The 23,765-nt window shown below is 35.8% G+C and overlaps 1 protein-coding gene across 4 annotated transcripts in view; it reads left to right on the top strand.

The window, feature by feature from the left end:
* Positions 1-23,765, top strand: part of SSBP2 (single stranded DNA binding protein 2) — a 329,570-nt gene that overhangs the window by 293,160 nt on the left and 12,645 nt on the right. For all 4 annotated transcript variants that reach the window (XM_004087403.3, XM_004087404.3, XM_003261540.4 and 1 more), the window contains 5 exons: positions 5,910-5,945; positions 7,809-7,863; positions 11,941-12,011; positions 14,017-14,095; positions 17,177-17,205. In XM_004087403.3, coding sequence (XP_004087451.1) covers positions 5,910-5,945; positions 7,809-7,863; positions 11,941-12,011; positions 14,017-14,095; positions 17,177-17,205 — 270 coding nt within the window. The remainder of the gene's footprint in view (positions 1-5,909; positions 5,946-7,808; positions 7,864-11,940; positions 12,012-14,016; positions 14,096-17,176; positions 17,206-23,765) is intronic.

Below are 23,765 nucleotides of genomic sequence, written 5' to 3'. Positions count from 1 at the left end.
CCAATGTTATCAGACCTTTAGTCACCTTTCTTCCTTCTTACCTCAGAAATAGAAATATATATATATATATATATATATATATATATATATATATACATTTTTCTTTTCAATTCTGACCCTTCTGTCTATTCTCTCTCTCTCCCTTTTTAATTTTTATTTATTGTTTTATTTTATTTTATTTTATTTTTTTGAGATGGAATTTTGCTCTTGTCACCCAGGCTGGAGTACAGTGGCACAATCTCGGCTCACTGCAACCTCCATCTCCCAGGTTCAAGCAATTCTCTTGCCTCAGCCTCCCAAGTAGCTAGGATTACAGGCACTGACCACCATGCCCAGTTAACTTTTGTATTCTTAGTAGAGACAAGGTTTCACCATGTTGGCCATGCTGGTCTCGAATTCCTGACCTCAGGTGATCCACCCGCCTTGGCCTCCCAAATTGCTGGGATTACAGGCGTGAGCCACCACACCTGTCCCTATCTATTCTCTTTATTCTATTTCTTGTTACTTCTTTGCATATCCTACTCATTCACTCTTTCAAATGAGTCTTTAGTCTATGTCCCTTTCCATTGACTGGAACTTTCCTCTAGTGCCATGCCATGAACAAAATCCTAAAACAACCTGAAAGCCCTAGTTCTCCACTCCTCTAGAGTTGGGAGGGGTTACCAGTACAAAACTTCTCTCAACCCTTCCTCAGTCTCCAGCCACCATCCCACATCTCCCATACTTCCACTCCCTCACCACCTTCTCCTAGATAATTAATTACTTGGCCTGTCTTTTTCATCACCATGTGGCAATGAAGTGCCTGAAACATAACACGTAATGAATGGAAGTTTATTGAATTTACTTCTCAACCCATTTCAATTCCATGAAAAGTCCTATTCTGAAGGTTATTAGTGACTTTCTACTTACCAACCCAACACAATGACTTACTTTCTATCCTCATCATACCTAACCTTTGAGATATTTGACTCCTTGGTTTTCTCTTAGTAGCTTTTCTTTTTTCAGTTTAATAGTGTTTCTTTAGTTTTCCATATTTTTATTACTTTTTTATTATTTACCTTTAGGTGTATCACAGAAAGGTAAAAAGCTTAAGCCTGACAGCGTTCAAGAATAAACCCAGTTTAGATATTTCCTAATCACTGCATCTACTACCTCCTTCTTAAAAATCTAGCTTGCTTGACTTTTTATATTTTTCCTGATTTTCATCCAGTCACATATCCGCCATTCTTTCTCTCTATGTCTCTTTTTTTGTGGGGGGGGCGGTGTTGGTGGGGGGGTGGGGACAGGGTCTCACTCTGTTGCCCAGGCTGGAATGCAGTGGTGCAAGTGGTGCAGTCTCAGCTCACTGCAACCTCCACCTCCTGTGCTCAAGCAATCCTCCCACCTCAGCCTCCTGAGTAGCTGGGACTAGAGGCACATGCCACCATGCTTGGCTAATTTTTTTTGTTTTTTGTAGAGACAAGGTTTTCCCATATTGCCCAGGCTCGTCTCAAACTCCTGGGCTCAAGCAGTCCTCCCACCTCAGCCTCCCAAAGTGCTGGGATTACATGTATGAGCTGCCATGCCTGGTCTCCACCCACTCTTAATTGGCAGTGTTTTCTAATTACATTTCTTGGCTGCTTTTTTTTTTTTTTTTTTTTTTTTCATTTTAATGCTACCATGTTGTTTCAACTACCAAAAATCTAGTTTAATCCTAGATCAAGTACCTTGTCCAGCACAAAGTAGAAATTTATTCAGTTGAAGCTGTATCCTTAGTCCTGGTCTCTGATAAGTTCTAGATCTGCATTTCTAAAAGTTTGTTTATCATATCTACCTCGGTGTCTTCTGGTACCTTCAAATCCAATAATCAGACATTTCCCCAAACCTGCCCCACTTCCTGAATTCCCTATGTATAAATGAGTAGCACCGTCATTTACTCAGTCACCAAGTTGAAAACCTAGGAATTATCTTAACTCCTTCCTTTCTTTTTCTGCCACACCCACTTTGTCACCAAGCTCTGCCAAGTACTTTGTGAAATGACCCTCAAATTCTCCTACTCTTGCTTATCTTCATCAGCACTGCCTATCACTCTTTATCATCTCTTGCCTGGATTTTTTTCCAGTGGTCTTCTAACTTGTATTCATATTCCATGATGCCTCTAAACTTATTTCTCTGAAACATAAATTTAGGGCCACGTGTGGTGGGTCATGCCTGTAATCCCAGCACTTCAGGAAGTTGAGTCAGGAGGATAGCTTGAGGCCAAGAGTTTGAGACCAGCTTGGAGAAAAAAGTGAGGCTCTGTCTGTACAAAACATTTAAAAATAAAAAAGGATTTTAAAAACATACATTTGAACATGTCTCTATAAAACCCATGACTCCTTATTTCCTACAGCATAAATTCATTCATAGTCTGACTGTGCAGCCTCACCCTTTACCACAACCCCCTATAAGCCCCCACACTATAGCAGCTATATAACATAGCATAGCATTTCCCAAATAAACCATGATTTCTTTTCTTTCTTTCTTTCTTTGTTTTTTTATGGCAGTTCTTCTCTTTGTCTTTCTGATGGGCATCTACTCTCTGTAAGTCCCAGCCGTCCAGCTCAAATATATCTTCTGTACTCACATGGTACTTCTACCTGTATTGTTATATTTTATGTCCTTCACACTACTGGTCCTAGGGCTAGGAGCCCAAATGCTGATTTTTAATAAAGACATCAAAGACTATGTAGTGGAAACAGCATAAGCCACAAATAAAGAGCTTGACAGGGCAAAAAATTGAAAGAAATTGAGCAACTAGTTGAGATAACATTTGTAAAAGTATTTTTAAATGTTTATCTTATTTAACTGTTTGAAGGAATCATGAAGAAGGAGAAATTAAAAGTAAAAGGAGGCCAGGCACAGTGACTCACACCTGTAAATCCCAACACTTTGGGAGGCAGAGGCGGGTGGATCACCTGAGGTCAGGGGTTCGAGACCAGCCTGGCCAACATGGTGAAACACCGTCTCTACTAAAAATACAAAAATTAGCCAGGCGTGATAGCAGGCACTTGTAATCCCAACTACTTGGGAGGCTGAGGCAGGACAATCGCTTGAACCCAGGAGATAGAGGTTACAGTGAGCCTAGATCACGCCACTGCACTCCAGCCTGGGCAACAAGAGCGAAACCCAATCTCAAAAAATAAATAAATAGAATACAATAAATAAATAATATAAAAAGAGCAAGGACTTAAGAATGAGATAGTTGGGAAAAGCTACCTTTGGAAATAAACAGAATGTTTTTTTTCCTTTCTGGGATGATACATGAAAATTTAAATCTATAAATAATAGAATGTTGAGCTGAAAATGAAGGTATAGCAAGAGCACGATAGCTTCAATGTATGACAGGAAGACAAAATATTTACTCAGGATGGTGTAATCACCATGATTTGCCAGCTCACAAGAGTCCATTGTTAAATATTCAGGAATTTCATGAGCTGTTTGTTAAACCACTGTTAGCTTAATATCTGCCATGTGGGAATATTTACACCACAGTAACTGGCAAATACTATAAATCAGGGCTTTTTTCCCCCCATGAAGTTTACTGGGCTTACTGACACATTACCAGTAAGCTTCAAGGCTTTCATAAAGGCTGAGCCAAAAATGCTTCCAGATATTTGTTAAGATGAGGTAGAAGTTGGAGAGCATGATTACATTTTGGATCTTGTCAACCTTGTTTTGTGTTTCTCTCCAGGAAATCTGTGCTTTAAAACAGAAAGGGTGGCTGGCTAGAGGGTGATCAAAGAAATGGAAATTAACAAAGTAGACTTTATGATAATGAATTTAAGACATTGGAGAGAGGAATAAAATGTTGACAGTGCCATGAAGGAGGGGCAGAGGCAATTTAGTTATAAACTAATAGAGAAATAATGTACTAAGTAAACATGGTGGAATTGTGATGCAAGAAAACCCTGGTTGGAATATAGAGTAATTTTTGTAAGTGTCATGAGGAATAAGAAAGATGTCAGGCCAGGGAGTTAGTTGTTCAGTAAAGAGTTCTAGGATATGACCATACTCATAAATGGAGGAGAAGGCAGTATATTGTAAAGTAAAGCAAGGCAGTGAACTGTAAATTCCAAAGATCTAAAGGCTAATTAGATTGTATCTTAAAGTTGCTTAAGAATGATGATAGGCAATATAGAGTGACAGAAGAACATGAGCCAAGTGCTAAAGACAGAGAGAGATGAAATTGTTCCTAGGAGCCAATAGATAAATTGGTGATTTGGAAAGGGCAGACTCACATTTAAATAAGGAGAAGTAGGCCCGGCACAGCGGCTCACGCCTGTAATCCTGACACTTTGGGAGGTCAAGACAGGTGGATCGCTTGGCTCAGGAGTTTGAGACTAGCGTGGGCAACATAGAAAAACTCCATCTCTACAAAAGATTAAAAATTAGCCAGGCGCAGTGGAGCACGCCTTAGTCCCAGCTACTTGTGGGGCCAAGGTAGGAGGATCGCTTGAGCCCAGGAGGTCGAGACTGCAGTGAGCCCTGTTTGTCCCATTGCACTCCAGCCTGGGTGACAAAAAAAGACCTTGTCCCCCCCAAAAAAATGAGAAGCAGAGGATGGATGGTAGGTAGATCATGAACTGAAAGGGACCCAAGAGAGCAAAGTTGTATTCATTCAGTAAATGAAGTAAATGTTTGCTGCCATAAAAAAATCTCGGTACTCAGCAGAATTACTTCTCATCCCTGGTGATGCTGGGCATCTAGCAGTGGCCATCTGCAGTGCTGAATTACTCATAGGCAGACCAAGCAGAGCCTCGGGACATGTGTTCTGTGCTTAAGGCAAAGCAAGAACACCAAATAAGGAGAAAAGCTTTTCAAATAACTTAATATTAAATATTTCCAAAAAACCAAATAATTATCAAGAGGAAATCATAACTTTGTTGTACTTCCTTATACTTACTTTATGGTTTCATATGGTTTTTATGTTTAATTATATTGCAGGTATTGGGATAGAGGGTTTAGAATAGTACAAGCACTTATCTTTTCACTACCCTAAAGGTCCTATTCTGGCCCTGGCTGTCTGACTTCAAGTAGAGAGTAATCTATTGGTGTTCTTCAGAATAAGACAAAAATACCTCTTATGGATGTACATCATCTTCATACAAGTGAGCTAGTGAGCTTGTGTGAAAAAAGAAAATATTTGGATTTAACTTTCCCTATTAATATACACACTCAAGGGCTTACTTTTAAACATAGGTTTTCTGGTTTTTCATTTCTTAAATTATCACAGCAATGTGGTATTAATACCTTCTAATCTCTAGAAAAGAGCTTGGTGAAGAGCTTGATTTGGAGAGAAAAAGGGAGTTTGTTACCCATATCTGATCCCCACAAATTAATAGTCTTTGGAGACTCATATTAACAAACTTTTTTTTGCATTTATTATATTGTTTTCTGGTAGCTAATTAGAAAGGGATGGAGGAGTGGTAAGGACTATTTATCAAGTATTGACCCATACTGCATGACTGTAGTAGCCTGAACTTGCCTTTAAAAAAAAAAAAAGTGCATAGCTTAGAAATTGTATGTGTAAATACTACTAATTTGAAAAATTCAGGTTTCCCATTTTTTAGGTACACAAATATATATATTTCTACTTACAGAATAAATAATTAGTATCATGCAATATGCACACCTTGCCTGAAACCAATATATCTTAAAGCAGTTATTCTGTCCAAAATCCTCTTGACTAAAATCTACCTTCTTTTGTGTAAAGCCAAGGTATTATTATTCAGTTTTCCAGTACTTAAACAGATATAAATTTTTTATCCTTTACTATGCTTTGTGACACGTTTTAAAACTTGACAAAAAATCATGAAATAAATTCATTTTAGGTCAGTGTCCATATTGCTACATGAATCAAAAATTTTTTTGTCCTATTCATGTTCCAGATACCATACTCCTCAGCATCTCCTGGGAATTATGTAGTAAGTACATTTGGGTTTGTTTGCTCATAAGAATTGATGTTACATTTTATTTGGGCAATGAAATAGTTGTCCAGATGTTAAGAAGAGCCCCTGTGTATTGGCCAAGAAGTGAACATCTTGAATTGTTTCATCTGCCAACCTCAGTACGTATGTTGATGTTCATTAGTGAAACAGTTATCAATCTGGCCAGAATTGCCCTGAGTACTGTGTTTTACTTCAGCATATGTTTCTGAAAACCAGTACAATACTCTCTGTCCAATCATGAAGAGAGTAATCCCCAGTTACACAATAATATGCTTGAATTCGCAGTTCTCCAGGAGAATAATCTACACCCCAGTCCAACCCTATGCACCACACGTAGCGTCTAAGAAGACATTCAACTTTCTCCCAGTCACAAATGAATTCGACGGCAGAATAATGACTAATAATTTAGAGGAATCATTTCATTTTTTGGTCATTCTTTGAAATTGAGAACACTTATTTTTATCATTATTACTATTTGGTACACATTAACATTTTCCAAAAATTCATGTCAATGTGAAGTCAAATTAATAGGTTTTATATGACCTCCTGAGCTTACAAGTGACCTTTTAATCATCACATTATGATACTAGCTACATCTCAAGGTCAACATAGAGGAAAATACGTTACACCATTTAGAAGGAAACGCCTAACAGAGAAACAAGGATAAAATGGTAACAAGGGAAATCTTTCCCATAGAAATGTTCAGAGGTGGTGGCTAGCTAGAGGGGAAAAAAGGAATGCATAAGAAGAAAATCAGTGAGCATTTCACTCTCCATGGAAATAGTGTTTTATTTACATAATGAAAAGCACACGCTACTTTGGACCTGTGAACTTAGTGTTCAGTGTTCATGTAAGCGATAAAACTAACCAAGTCTTTCTTTGCATTTTCTATGAAATAAAAATGAAAGTAAGAAAATTTGTATAAAACCTATTTTTTCTTAAAGCCACTAATGAATAAGGCTGATATATCATTTTATGAAATTATAGACATTTATTTAAAATAAATTTTAAATTGTGCAAATACAGATATTATTTGAAATAATTGGCAGGTCTATAGCCATACCACCCTGAATGTGCCCGATCTCGCCTGAAATAATTGGCAGGCTGTATCTGTACATTCAGAATGAAGTTAAAATTTTGCCATTTAAAAGTTAATTTGATTTCTGTACATAGAGCGTCTGAAAAAGCCTACAGCCCATTGCCTGAATTATCTATTTTGGTTATCTGAAATTATCGAATTAACTTTAGAATTACCTAATCGCCATTTCAGTTTGATTGTGTAGCTACAGCCTCAATAACCCACAGCATTAGTCAACTTTGCCTCTGATTTCTAATTGATGTGATAGTGGAAGGTACAGTGCTCCAGAAATGTTGCAATTGATGCTGACAGAAGAAAGAAATGACATCAGTGCATTTTTTAAAAATATGAATCAATAAGCAGATATCTTCATTTTTAAAGATATTCTCTAAGCGAATATCATTTTAGCTTTCTATAAAAACTAAAAATACATATGAACTATTTCTGTTTTATGGATTTGTAAAGGCCCTGTTGAATGATTTCTGCTTAACCTCATTATAACTGATATGATTAAGTCATGAATAATGAATTAATGTTACAGTTTCATTGTTTTTGGAAATTTGTCAAAACAGTCTCAACATATTTAAGCTAAATTATGTTTTGTAGAATATTGAAATGATTGTGCATTCAAAGAAAATAAATTATAGAGAAAATATGTTTCTGCTCTTATTTTCAAATTGGATTATTATAGATATAAGTCTAACTTCTGTTTTTTCTTATGCAATGCCTTATTTTTACTGAAATTTTGTATAATTATTTAGGGTCCTCCAGGAGGTGGAGGGCCACCAGGAACACCCATCATGCCTAGTCCAGCAGGTATTGTAATCAAACTAGCCACATGGGCATTTGATTATTAGAATAAAATCACAGAATATAGAAATTGTTCATGAAATAAAGTTAGTAGTATTCACGTTCTCATGATGGTTAAAGGAGTAGAGGCAGCAGGGTAGGAAGAAATATAGTGTTCTTAAATAAGTATTATCCAGTTAAGCATTTAGAAAATTCCTGTGGTGTGGGTGTCAGATTTAATTAGGATGAACACTGTTGATCTGTATGAATTGCCCAAAAATGTGTTTAACTTAAAGATTTATTGAGACTGATAGTTTTATTGGATAAAACTATCCAAATCTACAATTTAGAAAATTTCTGAATAAATAAAACATTAAATACATGGATTCATTAGGTTTAAAATGCCAAATCAGACTCACCACACCAATTATCTTACTAAGATGAAGGATGAAGACGTACTTACAGTATTATTTACCCTACATGTCTATAAGTATTTATTAGTCAGCTAATAAATTCACTATGTAATAATAAAAGTTTTTTATCTTCTAAACTAAAACATACTTCAATATTTTCATAATCCTTTTATATAATTAAATAGTTTTATCATTTATTTTTGAGACTTTCACACAGACTATTAAATGTGTCTTGGGGTTGTCAACAGTGGAAGACTAAATTGGCACACCCTTCTTAGAAAATGCTATGATAAAATGTGTCAGGAGCCATGAAAAGGTTCATACCATGTGACTCTATACTTCTAATACTAGAAATGACAGAGATACAACCCAAGATTTATGTAGGAGGATGCTCATTTGTTATACTCAAGAGTAAAACAGTAGACACAAACTGTAGTGGAATTAGTAAATTAATGTTTAAGGTGTAAGTTGGAATATAATAGAGCCATTAAATTATTATCAAAGAATGTGTAATGACATGGAAAAATAAAATCTCATGATTCAATGCAATATAATCACAGTTTCATTTGAAACCGTAACACAAATCTAGAAAGTAGAAAACAAAGAAATAGGCTAAAACTCTATCAGTTATTACTTTGGGATGATTAAGTAGATGGGAAATTTTAATAATTATAAAGTGTTTTCGATTATGATGTTTTACTGTTAAACTCATATGTTTTTAACTGGCTTGTTGAAATTAAGATAGAAGCTTGGAATTCAGTATCATTGATCATACCAATAAAATTTTTAATTTTGAGCCCTTTTAATTTAGAAAAATCATAAACTTGATAATTAACACAAAATTTTACTTTGCTTCACTAACTCCTTGAATATTTAATGGTCTGTGTCCTGAAGGCATCTTCATTGAAAATGATACAATTCATTGAAGATAGAATTATATCAACTGATCATCTTGCCCATATTTATGTTCTTATATGGTGAAGTTAATGTTTAATTTATGAAGGTAGCATGTGAATAATAAATGCTTCACTACAAGACTAAAAAAAAGTTTTTGGAGCAACACTGAACATTGCAGGCAATAAGTAATCTTCCTTTCAAACCAGAAATTGCCACAAGTACATCTTCCTAATCTTTTTGCTTACTCTTTTATGTGTCCATCCTGTGTCACAGTCACTCCTCTGATACTCAGCCAGTACCCCACCCACAAGAAAAGAGGTCCCAGGAGATCCACTTTATTGTAAAGTTTTTCTGTACATAAAAAGTCAGACATTTTCTGGTAAATACGTATATATATATATTTTTTTTCTTTGTTGAGACAGAGTCTCTGTCACCCAGGCTGGAGTGCAGTAGCACAATCTCAGCTCACTGCAACCTCAGCCTCCCAGATTCAAGCGATTCTCCTGCTGAAGCCTCCCAAGTAGCTGGGATCACAGGCATGTGCCACCATGCCCGGCTAATTTTTGTATTTTTAGTAGAGACGGGGTTTCACCATGTTGGCCAGGCTGGTCTGGAACTCCTAACCTCAAGTGACTTACCTGCCTCAGCCTCCCAAAGTGCTGGGATTACAGGTGTGAGCCATCGCCTGGCCATAAATACCAGTCTTATCCCTCTCAAATTTTTTCTGTAGCAGATGAAATTGTATTCTTGATTAGTCTTTAAAATGATCAATTTCTTTTCTTTGTGCACATTTAAAATATGTAGCCCATCTTCCTTTCACCAAGAGTAAGGCCAATACAGTTGAAAAACCATTTGATGATTTCCTATGTTTTAAAAGCAATCCAAGATTTTTAAAAGTTAATCGTGTGTGATTGAGTTTATTCCAACAGTTAAATCTAAGTTAGCAGTACATTGTCTTTAGTACACAAGATGAGTAAGACATGGCCCTTTCCTTCTCTCCATGAGCTTATTATATCCTAGTTGGAAGCAGGAGGAAAGAATAAAGCAGTAAAATATTCCTATAACGGAAGGCAGAACTCAGTGGGAGGGGAGCACTCATGCACTTGGGACTGCCAGGAAAAAAACCTCATGGAAGACATAACATTTGAGATAGCCCTTCGACAATGAGTAGAATTTCAGTGTGTAGAGATTGAGAAGATGTTTGGAGGAAGAAAGAACAAAATCATGGAGACAGAAAGGTTGGTCACATGCAGGAAAAAAACAAGTAGCCTGGGTTGACAGGAGTATACCATACACAAGGGTGTAAAAACAGTTAAGGCCACAAAAGTAGGTTGGGACCTTCCTTAGAATAAACAAATAGGGTCAACCTGAGGTGGGCACTCCAACTTTTTCAACATTATGATATATTCAAATAGAAGTAAAATACAGTGTTTAGATTTATGGGTCATTGTTGACAGCCAACCAATAAATGACATGAGATCTACTCTGTAAGTAATGCATACTAAAATAATAAACTTATTAATGTCTAATGAGTAATCACACAGTAAAAGTAATTGCCACTCTATGGTTACTGCCATGAGAAAGTAAATGATACTTACCTTCTATCTCGAATCAGTACAAAAATTTTAAACACATCTTTTTCTCGAAATGGGCCTACTGGCCGGGCACGGTGGCTCACACCTGTAATCCCAGCACTTTGGGAGGCCAAAGTGGGCAGATCACAGGGTCAGGAGATCAAGACCATCCTGGCTAACACAGTGAAACCCCATCTCTACTAAAAGTACAAAAAATTAGCCGGGCATGGTGGCACGCACCTGTAGTCCTTGCTACTTGGGAGGCTGAGGCAAGACAATTGTTGAACCCGGGAGGTGGAGGTTGCAGTGAGCCGAGATCATGCCACTGCACTCCAGCTTGGGTGATAGAGCAAGACTCTCTCTAAAAAACAAAATAAAACAAAAGAGGCCTACTACATTACATTTAAGAAAACTGTATAATGTGGAAAAATAGAAAACCGTAATTTATCATTTATATTTTCTCAATGTAAAATATTTAGCCTTTCACTCTAGGTTTTATATTATAAAAACATATATGCTCAGAGACTTAATTAGAATTAGCTAACAGACATGAAATATAAATTTTTTAAATACTGCACAGTGTTACATATATTTATATGGATATACAGTGCAGATATTTTTATTATAATAAATCAAAAATAAAGTGAGTGAAAACATTTCATCAGAAGTTGTGCTGGAAGAAGCTGGCTTTTAGTTCAAGCAGGAGAATTACATTATTCTGATTGTATACTCTTACTCTAATCTTTTTCTTGCGGAATTAAGCCAGGATAGTCCACCAGCTTTCACTAATTATTAAGTAAAAAGACTATTTTTTAAATTTGTATATTGGAAACTTAAGGAAATAAAACTGAAAAGCAACTGAATCTGAATTTTAAGAGATATTATATATTACATATACACACATACACACACGTGTAATTGCTTGAAGTGAAAAAGTATCTTTTTTAAAAAGAAAAACTTTACTATAATTTTTTAAATTTCTAATATTCCTTTTACCTGAATTATTGAAGTGATTCCTCATACCTAATTTATGACCTCAGAATGATAATTTTGGGGTCAGAAAATGACTGTGGGTATTTGTTTATAGTAATGACAATTTCAAGTGTTGCAGCTTATATAGAGACAGGTATCTGTATGCAAACCATCTTTGATCATTACTTTGTGATGAATTGGGTACAGATTCTAAAGAAATATTTTAATTAAGTAATATCTTGTTTCAGATTCAACCAACTCTGGCGATAACATGTATACTTTAATGAATGCAGTACCTCCTGGACCTAACAGACCTAATGTAAATATGAACTTTTTTTATTTTTGGAATGTATTTGAAGACTTTCAAACTCTGAGTGCATTCCATGTCCTGTATATTGTTTAAACTTTATATTTTATTATCCAGGAGCTTATTAGATACTCAAAAAGTCAAATTCTTTTCTCTGAACTAGGTTAAAAAAAAACAGTACACATATATAACAGAGATTTTATTTCAATATAATTTAAAAGTAAAACTGATCCTAATCAATTATACGTTAGTTTCATCTTATTTTATTGTAAATAATTAATGATATATACTATTTGAAAATGACAGGTTATGTATAATCATTTATATTAACCTCATTTTTAGCATCACTAAGCTTTTTCATTGTGATCTTTTTTTGTCCTGATAAACTTGAAAATAAAGGAGGAAGTTGGCTATGCTTGGTTTTTTTAGAATATGAAATCTAGAGTTTAAATATGGAGCTAAAGCAGTTATTACAGGAAGAACTTGGGTGTTCTTAATAAAGCATATGGTCGTGATTTTTCCACAGAAGTTCACAGGAAAACATTTTATTTATCTATAAGGCCTACATGTTTACAAAAATATTTATAACAGATTGTAGTTAATACACATATACGTGTATATAGGGTAGCAGAAATCAAAGAAAAATCAGAAGATATATATGTTATATGTTAAACTGACCAAACATACATACCTATAGTTTTAGTGTCTTTTAAAACACTGTAGGAGCCAGATAAAATTTCACAGGCTACTAGGCCTACCAGCACGAGTTTTTCGACCCATATCTAAACTATGGGTTCGATAAAAGCTGAATAACAGCAGTAAGTTTAAAGTCAATTTCTTTGACTTATATATGCCTTATATCAGTGAGGCATACATATTCCAAGTTGTTTACTGAACACCAGCCTATGTGCTTTTAGATACTCAATTTTACCAAGCAAAATTGGCATTCTCTTGGGGAATTTTATAAGCATGTGGTTTGTATTGCCCATGGTGATAGAAGGCCATCTTATTCCCACACAGAGGTGATGAAGTACAGGTTTGCCTGCCGAAGGCAGTTATTTCTCCCTAAAAGCCTTCATGATTAGTCACCACCACCACTGCATCCACACACACACACCATAGTCAATATTCTGCACCATACAACATGGCAGAAATGCTTTTGGCATGGGAAATTTGAAGAGAAGGTGTTTTCAGCGGGCTGTCTTAACTGTTAAGTGTAAGGTATTATGGTAACTTGTCTTCGAACTGGGCTCCATGTTTCCTGAGTCTTCTAGAGAGATGAGAGGAAGACTGAGTGGGCGGGCCATGGGTTCTCTATCACCAACCCCATCATAGCACACCTGTTTTGTACCAGACTTCTAATGTAAGATTCCACCTGAAAAGAAAGGAAAGAAAAAAAAGAATTCCACTACTTTAAAAAATGTTAAGCAGAATTGCCATGGAACCTCTGAGTGTCACTGAAGTGACGTGGTTGAGACTGCCAAGAAGAATTAGCTATATTCAGCCATCCCCAAGGAATGAAATGTATTTAACCTATAAGATGAAATTATTTATTATGTCCATTTAAACAAAGACAGATTGCCTGCTAAGAAAAATGTTAATGTTGTCATAATGACATTGAATTATTCTTTTTAATAAGCCAATACCCTTAACAGCTTCTTAAGAACCACCTTTGGTTTTCAATAGAAAATTTGTCAGTATCATAGAGGAAAATGCTTATCTTCTAATTTGCACTGGAATGTATATACTTTCTGAGTATATCTGAAGAAGAAAAATTTGGAGATGAATGATGATTAAGCTAAACATCTATATGTGGAACATAGAGAAAACGATATGAGAGAGGTGAACAGTCCAGTTAGAGAATCCACAAGGCTGAAAAACATCAAGTAAAAGATCTCCATAGCTTGAAAGTAAAAATAAGTTGTGGCAGTGTCTTGTAATGTTAAATATATTGTAAAATTGAGATAAGCCATTGTTTTCAGTGTGATTACAGTGATTTTCTTCATTTTTAAAATAGTTTCCAATGGGCCCTGGGTCAGATGGTCCCATGGGTGGATTAGGAGGAATGGAGTCACATCACATGAATGGCTCTTTAGGTAAGGCTTTTCAATTTGATGTTTAGAATAAATTCAGAACAAAACCTTAATTCTACATAGCGGATATTACAGTTTCCAAAGTTCTTCCATAGCCAGCTACTCATTTTTAAATACTTCAACTTTTACCTCATGCAGATAGTTTAATCGACATTCTATTGGTTATAACTGTAGATCACTTGAAGATTAGAAGTGTGAGAATTGTTCTAGTTCATATTCACAGTTATTTACTTTAACCTATAAAAATCTCATGTCTTACCATAAAAGGAGACATTGCTACTGTGGGCACGTGTCATGCTTGCCCAACCCAGAAGGCTGCAGTATTCTTGCAGCTGTTTGTTGTTGTTGTTGTTTTGTCTCTAGAGTTCTATGGACACAGTCTCAGAAGAACTTCAGTTCTCTCCAAGAATTTCTTAATTTTATTTTTGGATTTTTATGTTTGCCTCATTTTTAACATAAAATTTTTAATCATATTCTGGATAATTTGAATGATTCTCTTTTAAGAGAACACTGCCTACATTGTCTTCATGATAAAGACCATTTCAAGTGACTGACGGTTGAAAACATACTTTATAGGCCAGGCGCCATTGCTCACATTTGTAATCCCAGCACTTTGGGAGGCCGAGGCGGGCAGATCACGAGGTCAGGAGATCGAGACCATCCTGGCTAACACAGTGAAACCCCGTCTCTACTAAAAATACAAAAAATTAGCCAGGTGCGGTTGTGGATGCCTGTAGTCCCAGCTACTCGGGAGGCTGAGGCAGGAGAATGGCTTGAACCCAGGAGGCGGAGCTTGCAGTGAGCCGTGATCACGCCACTGCACTCTGGCCTGGGTGACAGAGCAAGACTCTGTCTCAAAAAAAAAAAAAAAAAAAAAAAAAAATTAGCTGGGCAGGGTGCCAGGCGCCTGTAATCCCAGTTACTCGAAAGGCTAAGGCAGAGAATCGTTTGAACCCAGGAGTCAGAGGTTGCAGTGAGCCGAGATTGCTCCATTGCACTCCAGCCTGGGTGACAAGAGCAAAACTCCGTCTCAAAAAAAAAAGAAAACATACTTTATAAATGATGCCTTCTTACCACATGAAGCTAAATAGCTGCAAGGTGAATGAAAATTTTAATGATAGTGAGAAATACAGACAAGTGTTGCAAAATTGACTAGGTCATACCACACACTATAGTTATATTTGTTTTGCATTCACAGAGGTTAAATGCAAAACAAAAAAACACTTTTTATGTTCGTATCTGTTTAAGTAACGTGACCATAAACTAATTTAAAAGTTGACAATGGGGGTGGGAGTTATGATTTTTTTTTCTTTTGGAAAGGGTCCATCTTTTACTTAAGTTGGAAAAAATATGTTCATGAGTAATCTAGGTTATATACAGATTTCGCTCCCCCACCTAAGGTCAGGAAATGCCTCCCTCTGATACTTGGAAAATCTTTCAATAACCAAATTATTTGGAGTACACTAAGAGACTTTTGAGCTTTTAAGAATTCATACTTATTTTGCCTAGATTGGAAAGTCTTGATTTGCACTGTCCAACTGCATTAGCCACTAGCCATGTGTGACTATTTAATTTTAAATTAAGTAAATTTTAAAATTCATTTCTTTAGTTGCACTGCCACATATCAGGTACACAGCAGCCACTTGTAGCTAATGACTACCTTAATGAACATCACAGAGAAACATTTCCATCATTGCACAAAATTCTATTGGACAGCACCATTCTTGAATTTTATTTTCCAATTTATTGCAAAATAATTCACTTTGCAATATTGTTATTTGTAGAACTATTCACAAAAAGATGATATTTGGTAAATAGTTAAAAGGCTCTCATTATCTTAGTCACCAGAATAGAATTTTCAGAAGATTTTTACCTATGCTTGGCAACTGGCCCATTGCTTTCTATAATGAACATTACTGTACGTATTATATATACACATATATATGATTGCATATATGCATTCAGTATTTAATAATTTATTATGCCTATTTATTTGCAACTTATATTAATAAGCCCTAGCTTTATTTGTAATGTTGACTGAATGCTATGCTACTAAAATGTTATATTATTTTTATGCTAGGAAAATTAATTGTCAGAAGTTAAATTGTTTAAAATAAAGTTAATATTGTGGCAAAGAGATCTGATTATTGTTCTGTTACCTAATGTATGATTCTATTTCTTTTTTTTTTTTTTTTTGAGACAATCTCACTCTGTCACCTACACTGGAGTGCAGTGATGTGATCTCAGCTCACTGCAACCTCCACCTCCCAGGTTCAAGTGAATTTCCCGCCTCAGCATCCCGAGTAGCTGGGACTTCAGGGGCCCTCCACCATGCCTGGCTAATTTTTGTATTTTTAGTAGAGGTGGGATTTCACCGTGTTTGGCCAGGCTGGTCTCGAACTCCGGACCTCAAATGATCCACCCACCTTGCCCTCCCAAAGTGCTAGGATTACAGGCGTGAGCCACTGCACCCAGTCTCTATTTCTTACATAAGAAAAGAAATTAATATTGATTGTTTATTTCTTCCAAGGATCAAAATAAAAATACAATATTTAAAGACATTTTTAGTTTTGAAGAATTGTCATGAGTATTCATTGCTATCAACTTTTTAATATTAATACTTAGCTTTTGGTTATTATAGTAAATTATGCTTTAAAATATTATCAAACATTGTCGCAAGTGTTCATTTTATATTTTATCAGATTTACAGCATCACTTTCAAAAAATATATGTAGATAACTCTATATATGTTATATATACATTTTTAAATTTTTAATTGGGTAGGGTATATAAATGGTCTTTCTAAAATTTCACATTCAGGAATCTATGCTAACAACAATTTTCTTCATGCTTCCATAAAAAAAAATGATTGTGAACTAAGGATAGAACTCCTTGCATTTTCCATCAGATGGTACTGGTTCACTATACTGTATAAAAGAAGAGGAATTTTTTCAGATTTAAAAACTCAGGAGCTATATGCTGGAAAATACATGTAGTATACTTCACTTATTTAAATTAAAGGAGTGTTTAATTTATAAATGAAATCTTACCTAATAAAGGTTTTCTTTTTATATTTTGTTTCAGGCTCAGGAGATATGGACAGTATTTCCAAGGTGAGTGCTGTGTATTCTGTGTTGTTTTTAATCAGAATTTTATTTAACATGGAACTCATTAAAATTATTAGAGTAAACTTACGAATTTTGTTCTTGAACAAGAGTTTGAAAGTAGAAGACCAGGTATAATTAATTGGAAGTTAAGAATATTAATGCATATTATCTGTGGGAAAGGGTAAAATAAGTCTTTTAAGAATGTTCCTAAATATGCTAAGATTCATTAACAGGACATACTGTACATTATTAGTTGACACCCAAGTAATAACAAATTTAATCACATTAAGATGTTACTTACTTGTAAAGCAAACTTACAGAATTTAGATAATCTTTTGAAAATGTAAAGATGTCTAAAGAAATGTGAGGAGAGATAAATTTGAAAAAGTGGTTATTATATATCATAAGGGCATTGCATTTACATATCCAGTTCATCTTGCAAATCTTCATTAGGAAATGCTGATTTCCACAATAATTATTCTAGTCCCCAAAATAGAGTAAGAAAGTGATTAGAGGAAAATTATATTAGTACAAGCAGGAAAGTGAGCCTTCCATTAGTATGTGTTTGCATTTTCCCTCTTTCAATAGTTTGAATATCTAAAATGAATCCTTTACTAAAATGCCTTATATTTTTGAAGAATAGTACCTAAATACTATTTAGGTCATGATGAATTTAAAATAGTTCTCAGTGAGTCAAATAAATTTAGAATTACTGATGCGAACTAATTATTTGCTACCACCAGAATGACTCTCTCAGAAGCCTGCTCTGTATCAATAGAGAAATTCATTAAGGGATGACTTTTTAAAATTCTATTTCCAATTTATATTTATGTATAATGTAAAATTCCTGCTGCCAAGAAAAATAAAATAAGATTGATTGAGCTAAAAATCATTTTAAATTAAGACTTCAAGTTCTAAAAAATATTTAATTGGAATTCTGGCATTATAACTCTACTGCCTGGCTGCTTTGCCTCACAAGCTCCACATGTATTTTGGATGTCTATGTTTAGAAACAATCATGTTTAGAAAACATCAGAAAGGTCTTTTTCTTTTCTAAAAATAGATAAATATTTATAATGAGTACTAGCTTACCTCTATGAGAAATGGTATTTATGAAGCCTGTTTTCAAAACAAAATTCGCTATGTAACTTTATTAGAGCCTTCTCTCTGGGCCTTTGCAAGTCAGATTACCATGATTGTGTTGGCTCTCAGATACTTCTTTTTTTGTTTTGATGGAGTCTTGCTCTGTTGCCCACACTAGAATGCAGAGGTGCAATCTCGGCTCACTGCAACCTCCCCTTCCCGGATTCAAGCAATTCTCCTGTCTCAGCCTCCTGAGTAGCTGGGACTAAAGGCTCATACCACGAAGCCTTGCTAATTTTCATATTTTTAGTAGAGATGGGGTTTCACCATATTGGTCAGGCTGGTCTCGAACTCCTGACCTCACGTGATCTACGCGCCTCGGCCTCCCAAAGTGCTGGGATTACAGGCGTGACCCACTGCACCCAGCATTGCAGGTATTTCTAACAATTTAATTAGCCGAATTGTGCTTTGTGGTCACCAGTGAAATTTCTGATGCCATGTTTGAGAAGCATATTCTTGTATCTACAGATGGATTCTTAATTACAGAAAAGTAGGATCATCAAGATAGTTTTAGGCCATCTTCCTAAAATTTTTACTAACTACCTAAAACCTTTTACATAAGATAGATATAAACAAAATTCTATATGGGAAAGTACTTTATAATTTATAAAAGTTTAAAATTTTTAAAAAGTCATAATGATTAATTAAATGCCATCTTCTAATCTGCCCTCATATCAGATCGGTTGCTATTCCTTCTGTGCTTACTTTCCCATGCCTGTTTTCGGATACAAGTTTTTCCACCATACCATGCCCACTCCTCATAACATTCTCTTGCCTAATGATGCATTGCTTGTGCTCTAAGCAGTAACTGACCATCCAGTGTGTACTTGTGTGTGCTGGGTATTGCCTTCTGCACTATGGGGACATAGAAAAGTCTTCTTAACAACAAACACAATCTCAACCCTCAAGTGGTTTATTCTTAGGCAGGACTTCCTTCATTCAGTAAATGTTGACACACTGAGGCATTATGCTGGGCTCTAAAAATCCAAAGATAAACAAGATATGTTCTCTGCCCTCAAGAAGTTCAGTTTAATGAGGAGATCAAACGGATAGGATAAATAAAAATTTTTACAAAGCAAAGTTAGTATGCATTTAAATTAACATAAGATTTATCCCGCTAGTAATAAACATGCCACTTAACAATGTACTAGAATTGACTAGTTAAATCTGCCTTCAAATGAGTTCCTACGCATCTCATTTCTACACCACCTCTGCTCCAGGTTCATTGGCTCTGGGCTCTAAGCTGGCCGACCCTGGGTGATGGTACCATTAGTGCCTGTTGCACCATAGTCACTGTTTCTCTTAAGAGCATCAGTAGCATCGTGTACATTGTATACCCCCTGCCCCAGATTCTTTCTCTCCCTGCCTCTTTCCACTCCTAGCCTAATTTTTTCAGTCTTTGACTCCGAGGTGTACACAGTCACAGTCACTAACTCCGCTTTTCCCACATTTCTTCCTTTTCCAACACATGTTCAGCTATCTCAAGAAGCTTTCTTCTTCCTTTTGTTTTCCAGGAATCATTCATTATCATTCATTTCCATCCTGTTTCTTTCTAGTAATTTTGTTTGTGAATCAAAAGACAGCCTTGACCATTATTGCTTAGTCGTTTTTTTTTTTTTTTTTTTTTTTTTTGAGTCAAGAGTTTCGCTCTTTTTTTTTTTTTTTTTGAGACGGAGTCTTGCTCTGTCGCCCAGCCTGGAGTGCGGTGGCGCGATCTCGGCTCACTGCAAGCTCCGCCTCCCGGGTTCAAACGATTCTCCTGCCTCAGCCTCCCAAGTAGCTGGGACTACAGGCATGTGCCTATGGAGACGGAGTTTCTCCATGTTGGTCAGGCTGGTCTGGAACTCCTGACCTCAGGTGATCCATCCACCTCGGCCTCCCAAAGTGCTGGGATTACAGGTGTGAGCCACTGTGCCCAGCCATCGCCTGGTAATTTTCAAAGTCCCTCTTAGGTCTCTAGGCACAGCTCTATAGTTCTCCAGTTAAATCTGTATTTTGTCAAGTACCAGTATCACATATTTAAAAAAAAAAAAATTTATTCCATTTTAAATGTTGTGTATAAGTACTACTTCAATTGTTTTTCTACTTTTTATTACATAATACTCTATTTTATCCATTTTATATGTAAGATAAATAAAGAGTACCGAATCGAGAATCAGAAAGCCTGATGCTACTATAGTACTTACAAGTTCCAGGAACACATTACTTAATCTCTCATAGGCATAGTTTGCTTAGCTGTAACATAAAGCTTGTAGTTCATTCCCTGCCTACTTCATAAAATTGTTGAGAATCGAGTGTGAACATATGTTAAGGGCTATGAAGTGCTATACAGACACTAAATATCTTTCTCCTCATTAGCTATATACAATCTTTTGTGGACAAGGCTAGGAACTCACACTATCAGTTGCACTTTGATGGCACTATTTCAGTAAGTAAAATGAATTCAAAGCTTCCAATGAAGTTTCAGAATTATTTCTTGCTCAATTGAGCGTTACCTAGTAAAACTCATGTGCCTCTTTCTCAGAATGCAGAATTATGTTTAATTTAGAAGGCTTTTAAAGATGATATATGAAATTCCATTCATCCCTTTAATAACTGAGGGGTCACCCATTTAATCAATGAAACAAAAATCCTTTTCCTTGGAGTTGGGGTTGAGGGTTGAGAGAAGTATATGGTTTGTTTTCTTTCTTTCTTTTTTTTTTTTTTATTTGACTCAGAGTCTCACTCTGTCACCCAGGCTGGAGTACAGTGGCACAATCTCAGCTCGCTGCAAGCTCTGCCTCCCAGATTCAAGCAATTCTCCTGCCTCAGCCTCCCGAGTAGCTGGGATTACAGGCGCGCACCACCATGCCCGGCTAATTTTTGTATTTTTAGTAGAGACAGGGGTTTCACCAGGCTGGCCAGGCTAGTCTCGAGCTCTTGACATCGTGATCTGCCTGCCTCTGCCTTCCAAAGTGCTGGGATTACAGGCATGAGCCACCGTGCCCGGACAGTTTGTTTTCTTAGAAGGAAAGCAACTAAAGAAATTCTGAAGTTCACATTAACATATCTCACATTTATATTTCTGAGTTTGAAAAAAACATGTATGTGAGAAGACAAGCTCTGATCATATCATGTTTAATAAATTACCAAGAAAGTATTTTCAACCTTAAGCATTCTGACCCCAGGAATTTTGGCTCCAGTTAGAGATCCTACACCGTTCACAAGGGAGCTGGTAGATGACTAGAGATCTACACTGTCATCTCATGTGTGCTGACCTGAGTTCTAGCTCAGTTGTACCCACTGGGAGAATAAGTGACAGTTTGTTCTTTGAGAGAGCTAGCAGAGTCAAAACAACACTCTAGAAAACTCACTATTGGCAGCCTGTGAGAAAGCAATTCAGAATCCACTACTTAGAAAAATGTCATTATTATTTTATTCTAATTATAGGCAGAGCCACAGTTTCTATAAATGTTCACTTTTTAAATTTGAAAATGGAAAAATTTTAAATTTTAAAAAGTTTTAAAAGGCTTCGAACAATTTTTGAGGATGGGAGAAGGGATAATAACTTACTAATTAAGAGAAGATATGAGCTGGGCACTGTGGTCCACACCTGTGATCCCAGCACTTTGGGAGGCCAAGTGAGGAGGATTGCTTGAGTCCAGGAATTCGTGACCAGCCTGAGCAACATAGTGAGATCTCGTCTCTGCAGAACATTTTAAAAATTAGCCAGATGTGGTGGCACACATCTGTAGTCCTGGCTACCCAGGAGGCTTAGGCAGAAGCATCACTTGAGCCCAAGAGTCCAAGGCTGCAGTAAGCTGTGATCTCACCACTGTGTTCCAGCCTAGATGACAGAGACCATGTCGCAAACAAATAAGAAAAAAAGATATGAAATATCTGCTAGATGAAATCAGACCAGGAAGTCTAACAGGGTTAAACATGGCAGCCAGAGGAAATTGTGTTTATGGTGTATTATGTGTGTATGTGTGTATGTATATATGTATATAAACATTCATGTATGACATAGCTTAAGAGAAAGAATTTCCAGCTTGAAGAAATGATAAGTGAGAATGTAATAAAATTTCTTGAAGCTGGTATCAGTATAATCCTAACCATATTTTTTCAAGCAAAACTCTTAAAGTAGGGAAGAAAGTGCACATTCATTGAAATAACTGTAACCGATGGGCCTAATGTATCTAAAAGTAATCTTGTACTCTTTTGTGCTGAAGCAAGTAGAGTACCTTTTTGACCAACCTAAGTCCTTTTTGTACATCATATTCTTGCCTTGTTGATGAAACCTACTGGACATATTACACAAATACAGCTACAGTTAAATGAAGCATACACACAATTCATTGCCACCTACCCTCCTTACCTGTTCTGGGATGGTTTTTGGTACCACTGTCTTAGCTATCCCTCAGATGCCAATATTGAATATGCCCTTTAGCCCATATCATCGTGTCACTCAGTGATTACGGACAGCACAATTTTCTTAAGATTTCCCATTGAGGAGCTTCTTTTGTTTTTCAATTTTGCAGGGATTACTCTAGTTAAAAACAAACAAACCAAAAAAAACCCGATTGTCCTATCACTTCAGGCTTTTCAAATATGGTCCAGTAGGCTGAATAGGAATAGGTTTCAGAGATCTGATTTTATCTCAGTTTTGTGTGTTGAATGTATCCTTTTAATCTTCCTGTTAGTCCTTAAATACCCGTCCCCACCACACACACACACACACACACACACAAGAGTATAATGCTGAGCCACCATGCTATGAAGAGGTTGCATGTAAAACAGAAATAATAACATTGGAAGTATTTTGTATGTATTTAAACATTAGCAATGCAATGTTACTTTCAAATTCTAAATATTTAAAAATCAACACTTTGAGTTAGGAATCAGGTTTGAAGTTAGCCAAACTTTCAGAATTATAAATCAAGAAATGATATATGGCAAATGTGCAGCAAAGATTTAAATCACCCTGAGTCTGAGATACGCTGCTTCTCTCATGGCACCTTATATACCGCAGGGGGTATGAATGTTACACAAGAATAAGAGGGTTCATTTCACTCTTTTGTTTGACTGTGTAAAATATGCAGCTTCCAACTGCATCCTTGAATTTTCTTATATATGTGTATATATATCAGATTGTATTTTATTCTAGTATTACCAATTTCTCCATTATATATAAAATGACAGAAATCCAAAAGAATTTATAAATTATGAGTAAATCTTACAATATTTTTTATAAATTCAGTTTCCTTTTTGAGCTAAGTCAGCATTATCATTCCTGTTTTCAAGGTACAGTTTATTTAACCTAATAACTTTAATAAGTAATGAATTCTAAAATAATGCAGTTAGTTAAATTTTACTTAATTTTTTTCCCAGGAAATCAAGATACTCAGATTCATTTCAAAGTATAGTTGCTTTTCTATATACTT

The sequence above is a fragment of the Nomascus leucogenys genome, chromosome 2 (assembly GCF_006542625.1).
Source record: "Nomascus leucogenys isolate Asia chromosome 2, Asia_NLE_v1, whole genome shotgun sequence".
NCBI lineage: Eukaryota > Metazoa > Chordata > Mammalia > Primates > Hylobatidae > Nomascus > Nomascus leucogenys.
This window is presented reverse-complemented; position numbering and strand designations above follow the sequence as displayed.